We start from the raw sequence: 11,856 nt of genomic DNA, 5'->3' as shown, positions 1-11,856 counted from the left end.
CTACATTCGATATAATATTACCTAATACATTTATACTTAGCGCATAGTATAACGTAAGTATATATATTACATATATATAAGCTATATTCGATATAACGTTACCTAATACACTTATACTTAGGGCATAGTATAGCGTAAGTATATATATATATATATATATATATATATATATATAGACACACATGCACGCTTCGTAGTACTATTCATCCCTTGTATTACAAAAGTGTTAACGGCTAACATTTATATTATTTATTTAGTAAATACAAAAGTGATTTTTAATTTTGACCAATGTTGACCTAAATAGCGACCAACTTTGGTCGCTCAACATACATAATTTTAAATTAGCGACCCAAGTTGGACGCTAAACTTAAATCAGATTTATTTATCTTTTTTATTATATTTAAAATATTAACCGGGTCCCAGATTAGCGACCAAAGTTGGTCTATACTCTACTGAGCGACCAACATTGGTCGCTAAAGTTGAATTATATTTATTTATATTTTATAATTTTTTTAAAAAAAAATTATAATTATTAAAATTTTATAACTGGGTCCCAAATTAGCGACCAAAGTTGGTCTCAACCTGTTTTCTCTTTATATAGCGACCAACTTTGGTCGCTAATTTTAAATTTTATTTATTTATATTTTGTTATTTTTTAAAAATAATGTTATAATTATTAAAATTTAATAAGTGGGTCCCATGAAGCGACCAACATTGGTCGCTAATCTGAGTAATTCTTTGACCAAGCAAGTCTGACCAGTCCGGTCAACAGTTTGACAAAATTTTCGACCAAGTTGCGACCAACGTTGGTCGCTAATTTATTTAAAATTATTATTTTATTATTTTCACCAGTTTAGCGACCAACTTTGGTCGCTTTTCTTGGCAAACCAACTTTGGTCGCTATTTTTTGGTCGCTTTATGCAGGAATTCTAGTAGTGTCTCGGGCCCAAACGGTCCCAGTCCTCACGGGCTTTTTCAGTGAACCGTCCCACTTAGGAGCCCACCCCACCTGGTCTCGAGTTTAGACGGTTAGGCCCATTTATGCCCCACTACCCATATGGTCTCGTGGGCCGGGCCGGGCCCGAGCCTAACCGGCCCACATGCCAGCCTTAGTTTAACTAAATGAATATTAGAAATTCTAAAATATAATGAGATTTTTTATAATTTCGCAAAACTCAACAAGTTTACTAGTACCTGATATAAATATAATTCACTGTGTAGTAAACTGACATAAGTAACGTACCCTGAATGATCTTACTTCAGATACATTTAACTGATTAATTGCATTTATGTACTTGTCCATTAACTATTTCTAGAGACAAAAAAACTTACTGAACAAAACTCTTACCCCCATATTTCAATAAGCTTCTCCTCCCAAAGTTTTACCAAAGAATAAGATAAAAGTGAACTTAACAACAAGATCAACAAATGGATAACAGGGAGCTCTTGTTTTATATTTTTCTTCTTATTTCCTCTGCTCAACTAATACCTTATGTGCATGGCGATTTCCTCTGGGGGCAAGACGTAGACGTAATACTGAAGAACGAACTGCACGTACCAGCAACCGTCCGATGCAAATCGAGCGACGATGATTTAGGAGAACATCAGGTTTGGCCTAGTAACACGTACAAGTTTTCATTCAAAACAAATTTTTGGGGTACAACTTTATTTTGGTGCAAAGTATGGTACAAGAAATATCCTGAGTCCAATTCCTATACTGAAGCTAGCTTTGAGGTCTATAGTGCTGAAAAGCATCCTGAACATTGTGATCGTATTTGTACGTGGGAACTCTTAGATAGCGGCATATATTCGTATGATCCTTACAACAATAGATCGATTAAAGAATATGACTGGAATAATTAATGAAATTATATATGCAGCCTATTTAATATATAGTCTCTCTTTTCAATTAAGATCTCTCCATCTTCAATTAGAGATCTTATATTCAAGTCTCGGGATCAGAGGTGTATCTAGAATTTTGGGAGAATAGGTGCACCATTACAAAAAGATAGATCCAGAATATAGATTTTATGGGTTCAATCTTATTGCACCCATTACACTTTTGAAATTATAAATTTAAATTATTTTAATAATAATTCTCTTATTTATATATATATATATATATATATATATATATATATATATATATATATATATATATATATATATATATATATATATATATATATATATATATATATATANATATATATAAAAACATAACATTACATAATCTAAAGAGTGGACCACGGGTTCACGTGACCTTATAAATCCCCTAGATATGCTCCTGCAATAGTCATGATGAGTATTACTCGCCGTATCCGATGGTTCCATCAATTTTTAGGCAACCAGAGTTCGTCAACCGAATTCAGAAAAATCATCATGTATATCTATTTTTCCGTATGTGTTAGTACATGCTATTTTGTAGAATTTTTAACGTACTCCGATTAGACTAAATTTTCGTAGGTCCATGAGAAATAGTCTAGTGAGCAATACTAATTGATTTGCCATGACTTTTAGATTCATTTTATGGCGCTTCATTGTCATGCTAGATAAATTTGTGAATGCTGTGGGACCCAATTCAAATAAAGAAAATAAAAGAAAGAAATGAAAAAAGAGATGACTGGCCAAACTTACGTCTTGGCGGTGGACAACTTGTAAAACCAATTTGCAAGAATGCAAATCGGCAAATTGGGAGTCAGAACCAATTTTGAATAGTTTTGTGAGCAACCATTCATCTATAAATAGAGACGTTACTTTTCGCATTTGAACACACCAAGTATTACTTCTTTTGAAGTTGTAGTAATCTCTTGACACTACTAAGTTATACTATTATAGTAGTAATATTGCTCCACTCGGGTATTATATTTTACCCTGTTAAAAGATTTGGTGTCTTTGTTACTCTCTTGTGCTATTGTTATTTATCGTAGATATTATTCCTGGGCGGGATATTATTTTTTCCAGCAACGTGGTATCAGAGCCATGGCGAGTAAAGGTCCGCTGTCTTTTCAGTACCCCTATCTCACAAAAGATAATTATGAGAAATGGTGTCTACGTATATAACCCATTCTTGGCTCTCAATATGTGTGGGAAATCATAGACAAAGGGTATACAAAACCTGATAATGAGGAAGCCTGCCTCAAAATGAAAAAGAGGTCTTAGCAAAGACGAGGAAGAAGGATCAACAAGCCATCACGCTCATCCACCAATCTTTGGATGATGCCATGTTTGAGAAGGTGGCAGATGCTACCACCTCAAAGGAAGCTTGAAAAATTTTACAAAATTCTCTCGAAGGAGTTGACAAGGTGAGGAAGGTAAAACTTCAAACTCTAATGGTTGATTTTAAAGTTTTAAAAATGAAAGAATCCGAATGCATTTCGGATTTTGTTCGAAAATGAAGGCTATTATAAATCAATTGAGAAGATACAGGGAGGACATAGAAGATGTCCGTGTGGTAGAAAAGATCCTTCGTACTTTAACACCTAAATAATTTTGTAGTGTGTGCTATTGAGGAGTCTAAAGATTTAGACTCTATGACAGCGGATCAATTGGAGGGTTCTTTACAGGCCCATAAAGAAAAGATCAAGAGAAGACAAGAAGTACCGCCAGAGCAACTTCTTAAAATTCAGACATCCTTTAAGGATTATGGAGGTGAAAAGAGCTATCGAGGGAATGGACGAGCATGAGGCCGTAGCGGTCATGGAAGAGGAAGAAGTAATGGTGACAACTTCAACAATAAAGTTAAAATCCACCAAACATTCAAAGGTATTGGTTGCGGACAAAGAGGAGGAAGAGGACATGGCTACTGTCAAGAAAATAACAGACAAAGGTATGACAAGTTAAAAATTGAGTGTTATAATTGTCATAAATTGTACCATTACTCTTGGGAATGCCGTAGCAATATTGAAGAGAAAGCTAACATTGTTGACGACAAGAAAGAAGAAGATGCGTCAACATTGTTGCTGACACTCAAGGAAGAAGACCAGGATGATTGTAGCTCGTGGTATTTGGACAATGGAGCAAGCAATCATATGTGTGGATGCAAAGAGAAGATGATGGAGATCAATAAAACGGTGAGAGGTAATGTGTCCTTTGAAGATACGCCAAAGATTCAAATCGAAGGGATAAGTACGATTCTGATCTCCTGTACAAATGGTGGTCATAAGTTAATTCAAGATGTTTATTATGTGCCAAAATTGAAAAGTAATATTCTAAGTTCGGGCCAACTTCTTGAAAAAGAATATGACATCCACTTGAAAAATATGCACCTTTGTCTTAAAGATTCAAGTGAAATTCTAATTGCTAAAGTGCATATGGAAAATAATAGATTATTTTCTCTGAATCTTAAGATAATTAATGCAAAGTGTTCGAAGACTAATGTGCAAGATGAATCATGGTGTTGGCACATGCGATTTGGGCACTTAAATTTTGAAGCGCTCAAATCAATGAGAAAAAAGAACATTATGCCTGGGATACCATCAATCAACCATCCCAATCAATTGTGTGAAGCTTATCTTCTTGGAAAACATGCAAGGAGGAATTTTTCATTGGAGGCCATGTCAAGATCAACCAAACCGCTTCAGCTTGTTCACACTGATGTGTGTGGACCAATCAATCCACCTTCCTTTGGTAAAATTAAATATTTTCTGCCCTTCATTAATGACTTTAGTAGAAAGGCTTGGGTTTATTTCTTGAACTAAATATCTGAAGCTTTTGCTGCTTTTAAAAACTTCAAAGTACTTGTGAAAAAAGTTGCTATGAAATAAAAGCTTTAATGTCCGATAGAAGAGGCGAATTCACTTCAAAAGAATTTAATGACTTTTGTCAATCTCATGGAATTCGTCGCCCTCTAACGGTACCTTATTCACCCCATGGAGTTGTAGAGAGAAAGAATCGGATGATTCTTAATATGGCTAGATGTATGTTGACAGCTAAAAGTATGCCCAAGGAATTTTGGGTTGAAGCTGTTTCTTGTGTTGTTTATTTGACCAACATGTATCCAACAAGAAATGTTAGAGATCAAACTCCTCAAGAAGCATGGAGTGGAAGAAAGCCAAGTGTCAAGCATTTGAGAATCTTTGGGAGCATAGCCTATGCCCATGTGCCACAATAAGGGAGAACGAAACTTGATGATCGAAGTGTCAAGCATGTGTTTGTTGGCTACGATGCGAGTTCAAAAGGCTACAAGTTATACAACCCAAGCAGCGACAAGGTGGTAGTAAGCCGCGATGTTGAATTTGACGAAGAATTGTCATGGAATTGGAGAGCTCAGGAAGAACTTCATATGATTTTCTTCCATACTTTGGTGATGAAAAAGAATCAGAGACAGCGGAAACCGTGCAGGATACAACTCCACCTCCTTCTCCAACCAATATTGCATTTCCCTCCTTTCAAGAAAGTTCAAATAAACAGCCACAAAGGCCAAAGAGTATTCAAGATCTCTATGAGGACACAAAAGAAGTTACTAATTTTGATTTTTTATATTGTCTCTTTGTTGACAGTTAACCAATGAACTTTGATGAAGTTGTTATAGACAAAAGGTGGAGACAAGCCATGGAGGAGGAGATCGAGTCAATAGAGAAGAACAACACTTGGGAGTTAACAACTCTTCCCAAGGGTCATTGAGCAATTGGAGTAATTAAAATGGGTATACAAGAGAAACAAGAATGCTGATGGAGATGTGGAGAGATGCAAAGCAGGACTTGTGGCTAAAGGCTACAAGCAAAGGCAAGGCATTGACTATGAAGAAGTCTATGCACCTGTTGCCCGTATGGAGATGATTCGTTTACTCATCTCTTTGGCGGCACAAATGAAGTGGAAGACCCACCAACTAGACGTCAAGTCAGCCTTTTTGAATGACTATCTTGAAGAAGAAGTCTATGTTGAACTACCATTGGGCTTTGTGGTAAAAAAATATGAAATTAAAGTGATGTAGTTGAAGAAAGCTTTATACGGATTAAAGCAAGCCCCACGAGCATGGAATAGTTGCCTCGACAAGTATTTTCAAGACAATCCATGAATATGCTCTTTATCTTAAAGTTCATACTAATAGAGATATCTTGCTTGTTTGTCTTTATGTTGATGATCTTATTTTTACTGGTAATAACCCAAGTTTATTTGAAGCTTTTAAGAAAGATATGTCCCGTGAGTTCGAGATGGCAGACGTAGCGCTCATGTCATACTACTTGGGCCTAGAAGTACTGAAACAGATGGAGGATGGGATTTTATCTCTCAAGAAAGCTATACAAAAGAGATATTGATGAAATTCAACATGCTCAATTCCAACCCCGTGAACACACCGATGGAGAGTGGGACAAAATTGTCCAAGTTTGATGAAGGAGAAAAAGTGGATCCCACATTCTTCAAAAGCCTTGTGGGAAGTTTGAGGTACTTGATTTGTACCAGGCCAGATATACTCTTTGCAGTTGGAGTAGTAAGTCGCTTCATGGAAGCTCCTACCACCACTCACTTAAAGGTCACTAGAAGAATTCTTTGTTACCTAAAAGGTACGATTGACTAAGGGTTATTTCATTCTTCTTCTAATGACTTCAACCTTATAGGATTTTGTGATAGTGATTATGCGGGAGATATCGATGATAGAAAAAGCACAACTGGTTTTGTATTTTTCTTGGGTGATTCTGTTATTTCTTAGAGTTCAAAGAAATAGTCCATTGTTACTCTCTCGACCTGTGAAGTCGAATATGTAGCAGCAACGTCATGTACTTGTCATGCTATTTGGCCGAGAAGATTATTGAAGGAGTTCAATTTGTCATAAATTGAAGCTACAAAAATTTGTATTGACAACAAATCTACACATGCACTTGCCAAGAATCCGATGTATCATGGTCGAAGCAAGCATATTGATACAAGGTATCACTTCATCAGAGAAAACATTGCCAAGAAGGAGTCGAGCTCAAATATGTGGAGTCTCATGATCAAGTTGCGGATATTTTTACCAAACCTCTCAAGCTTGACGATTTTCAGAGATTGAGATCAAGTCTTGGAATGAAAAAGAAAAATCAAAATTAAGGGGGAGATTTGTGAGACCCAATTCAAATAAAGAAAATAAAAAAAGGAAATGAAAAAAGAGATGATTGGCCAAACTTACGGCTTGGGCGGTGGACAACTTGCAAAACCAATTTGGAAGATGGCAAATCGGAAAATTGGGAGTCAGAACCAATTTTGAATGGTTTTGGTGAGCAACCATTCTATAAATAGAAACGTTACTTTCCACATTTGAACACACCAAAATTAGAGAGCGCAATAGAGTGTAGAGAGAGTAATTTATAGATTGTAGTCTGTGAAATAAGTAGAAGGTGAAAGTAATATTGTAGTGAAGTGTTTAAATAAAGAGTGTTATTTCTTTCGAAGTTGTAGTAGTCTCTTGACATTACTAAGTTGTTATATTATAGTGGTAATATTGCTGCGCTCGGATATTGTATTTTACCGCGTTAAAAGATTTGGTATCTTTGTTACTCTCTTGTATTATTGTTATTTATCGTAGATATTGTTCCTGGGCGGGATATTATTTTTTTCAACAAATATATCCGCTTTTTCGTTTGTATTACACTTCTATTTTTCCCCAAAATAAAAAAGATAGTATGCTTTATCTCTTGTTTTTTCCTTTTTCGGATTTGAACTAAATTAACACTATTATTCGAATTATAGGTTCTTTTGTTACCTTTTCCAAATTGGAACTCAACGAAAAGAATTTAAAAAAAAAAGATTTTTATCAAGGGAACCACGTTAACAAATTATTAGAACATACAACAAATAAATACACCTAGTAGTCTAATTTCATGAAATTCAAACTTATTACGTACAATACTCTTCGTATGAAATTATCTATATAAGTTTCTCTCTGATGATCCTCCATCTCCCAGTGCATTCTCTAACGTCTTTTTGCACTTTCTTGATTGTATTTCTAAATTCATCACTTGATTTTCCATACATCAAATGGTCTATTTTCTCCAATACTTCGTCCTTAGTGATTGGATTTTTATAGCACAAATTAAGTCCGATGTTCCAATCATCAACCACTAACTTTCGATTAGTGCATTGATCAGTGAGCAAAGGGAAACAAAGCAACGGAACTTGACACCAAATAGCTTTCAAAATCGAGTTCCAACCACAATGAGTCAAGAATCCTCCTATTGTAGTATGAGTCAACATTTGTTTCTGACAACACCAAGGTATGATCAAATCACGACCGCGACTTTCACCTTGAAAATCTTCCGGTAATGGGTTCGGGTCATCGGAGCTGACAATATCGGGTCGGAGCACCCACATAAAACTAACTTTACTTAATAATAAACCATAAGCTATTTCAACAAGATTATTTTTGGTAATATGGGCATAGCTATAAATGACACGTACAAGCCAGTTGCATGTTGTTGTAGGTCGAGCCAATGGGTCAGTCAAACTCGAACCACATGCTAGTAGCCACGTCACTCTTGTTGAACTCGGGTGGAAAGACAGGACCTATCGCGAAAAATGACTTTTCGATTTGTAGAGCTGATATGGTTTCAGGTTCGAACTCTTGAATAATATTACACAAAATAAAGTCAGCACTTCTTACATCTTCAAAGGCATTAAAAATAATTTGATGACATATTGAGGTTGTGTCTGTTTCTTGAAGATATGACATTAGGTCGTTTGGTTTGATTGATTGTACTCCTGGTATGTAGTCAATCACGTCCTCACGTTTGTCTGTTGTCAATTAGCCAAAAAAAGAAAAGAAAAACAGAATAAAAAGATTAAAAAATACATATGGCAAAGGCTAAAATTAGGAAGACGAAAGGCGATTCTTTTTAAAGTGGAAATCACTTAAGGCTTGTTTGGTTATGGTTATAAAATTGATAATGATTATATAAGCTAAGCCAGAGATTTTTTGATAATTAATCTATTAATCATCTTCATTAAAAAATCCTATATCAAAATAAGAAAGAATCTCTTATGTGATTGTCACGACCCTAAACCGACCCGGTTGTGATTGTCACAAGTCACGAGCATCTACTAAGATCTGAATACAACGAAGAGCCTGAAAATATACTATAACAAGCTAAGGGAGATAAGAGGGAGAGCGCAGGGCTGCGAACGCCGGGCAGCTACCTTGCTAACTCCGATGACTCTGCCACGGAGCAATCAACACCCGCTACCGGGTTCAAAAATACCAGAATCTGCACACAAGGTGCAGGGAGTAATGTGAGTTCGCCAACTCAGTAAGTAATAAAAGTAAATGAAAGCTGAGCAGTAAGAAAACACGTAAGCCACATCATAACGCTACAGCCAATACAGTACATTTCCAAAACAGTACAGAAATCATTTATTTCGTAAATCAAACTCAGTTTCAGTAAAAACCCTTTCCTTTTTTAAAACATCTTTCAATAGTTTCAAACGAGTAATAAAAACAGTGAGTAAAAATGATAGAAACGTAAACAGCCCCTCGGGCAAAACATGTACCATCAACTGCCCCTCGGGCATAATATCAACAGAACCAGCGCCTCGGACTACCTCACAATCACTCGTAATCAGCCCCTCGGGCATAATATGAATCAAGAACCGCCCTCAGGCAACGTAAATCAAGAACAGCCCCCCGGGCTTCAATATGAAACAACAACAGCCCATCGGCTACAACACATCACTCACACTGGGTACCCGCACTCACTGGGGGTGTACAGACTCCGGGAGGGGCCCCTTACGGCCCAAGCCCAATAACAAGCCATCTCGTGGCATAACCAAATAGGCTCTCGGCCTCATATCAATCACAAGCCACCTCGTGGCATAACAAATCAGGCCTTCGGCCTCTCATATATCACAAATCAGTACCACATGCTGCGGCGCGCAGCCCGATCCCATGATATCCTCACAACACAGGCCCTCGGCCTCACGCAGTCAGATCTCACTCAAGCCCCTCGGGATGACAGTAAAACAAGTACTCGGCTCAAAATCATTTATGAAATCAAAAGGAGTGAATAAGACCGAGTTATGAAAACAATAAGAATATAGCATGACTGAGTGTAACCGTTAAACCAAAACAGTGAGAAAAAATAGTAGTAAAAGCCCCTAAGGGTCCAAACAATCAGCATAAGGCCCAGACACGACATTCAGCCCCAAACACAATAATACTTTTCAAAATATAACAATATCAAATAGTTTTCAAGTAAAATACGCGACTTAATAGTCATATGGGATGGACCAATTCACGATCCCCAACGGTGCACGACCCCACGCTTGTCATCTAGTGTGTGCGTCACCTCAAAGTAGCACAACGATGTGAAATTTGGGGTTTCATACACTCAGGACAGCATTTACAATCATTACTTACCTCAATCCAGTCCAACTCTAGCCCGCGATGCCCTTGCCTCTCGATCGGCCTCCGGATGCTCCAAATCTATCCAAAAAATAATTTATACCATCAAAATATGCTAAGGGTACAAAGCCCACTCGAAAATATCCAATTTATACCAAAAATCCCGAAATTGTCTAAACCCGGCCCCCGGGCCCACGCCTCGGAATCCGACAAAATTAATATCAATGGAATCCTTATCCTCTTACGAGTTCATACATACCAAATTTACCAAAATCCAACCACAAATGACCCCTCAAATCCCAAATTTAACTTCCTAATTTCAAGCCCAAATTTCCAACTCTTTCTCTAATTTTTCCCACTAATTTTCATGATTAAATAACGAAATAATCACCATGAACACAAGATATAAAGCCCAAATAGCTTACCTCTCCATCAACACTTGATTCCCTCTTGAAATCACAGCTCGGAGCTCCAAAATCGAACAAAAATGATGAACAAATGACTGAAAATCGCGAAGCCCATAATTTATATGTTCTGCCCCCAGCTACCTCTTCTGCGGTCGAAACACACGCACCTGGGGACCCACACCTGTGGTCCCAGGTGCGCATTTGCGCAAGTCACTTAAGCGCTCAAGACCGGACCTGCGCTACTGCAGGTGTGATTCCTTATCCGCTTCTGCGGTTCCAGCTGATCTTCTTCTTGGCCGCATCTGTGGCTGCCTTCCGCTTCTGCGGGCATCGCACCTGCGGCCTCCCAACCGCAGGTCCGATTATGACAGCAACAAAAGTGCTTCAGCTTCCAAACTCAACTCCAAACTTTCCGTCAATCATCCGAAATCACCCCGAGTCCCTCGGGACCTCAACCAACCATGCCAACATATCCCATAACATCATTCAAACTTGTTCGAACCTTCGTAACACTCAAAACAACATCAAAACATCAAATCATCATCCGATTCAAGCCTATGAATTCCAAAACTTCCAAATTCCGAATTCGATCAAAAAGTCTATCAAACCTCGTCCGAATGACCTGAAATTTTGTACACACATCACAAATGACACAACGGACCTAGTCCAATTTCCGGAATTTCATTCCGACCCCGATATCAAAATTTTCACTACCAACCGGAAAATACCAAATGTTCAATTTCGCCAATTCAAGCCTAAACCTTCCACGGACCTCCAAAATACATTCTGATCACGCTCCTAAGTCCCAAATCATCTAACGGAGCTAACCAAATCATAAAAATTCCAATCCGAGATCATATACTAACAAGTCAAAACTTGGAAAACCTTTCAAATTGAGAACTGTTCTTCCATATTCATTCCGATTACCCTGAAAATCAAAACCGACAATTTATATAAGTCATAATACATCACACGGGGCTAGTCATGCCCGAGAACTGGCGAGTGAGCTCAATATGACCGGTCGGGTAGTTACATCCTCCCCCACTTAAACATACGTTCGTCCTCGAACGTGCCCAGAGTTGTTCTGAAAACCATCAAATCGCTGTGTAACCTTACCATGCACATACCCGGGGGTGA

At 37.6% G+C, this 11,856-nt stretch overlaps 1 protein-coding gene and 1 pseudogene across 1 annotated transcript; one reads left to right on the top strand and one right to left on the bottom strand.

The window, feature by feature from the left end:
• Window positions 1,429-1,863, top strand: LOC109225053. Its single transcript, XM_019389645.1, has one exon. It carries the CDS (start codon window positions 1,429-1,431, stop codon window positions 1,861-1,863), a length of 435 nt encoding a protein of 144 aa, XP_019245190.1.
• LOC109225052 lies at window positions 7,842-10,920 on the bottom strand (annotated as a pseudogene).

Source organism: Nicotiana attenuata, chromosome 4 (assembly GCF_001879085.1).
Source record: "Nicotiana attenuata strain UT chromosome 4, NIATTr2, whole genome shotgun sequence".
Lineage (NCBI taxonomy): Eukaryota > Viridiplantae > Streptophyta > Magnoliopsida > Solanales > Solanaceae > Nicotiana > Nicotiana attenuata.
Note: the sequence above shows the minus strand (reverse complement) of the source record. Positions and strands in the feature narration are given on the sequence as shown.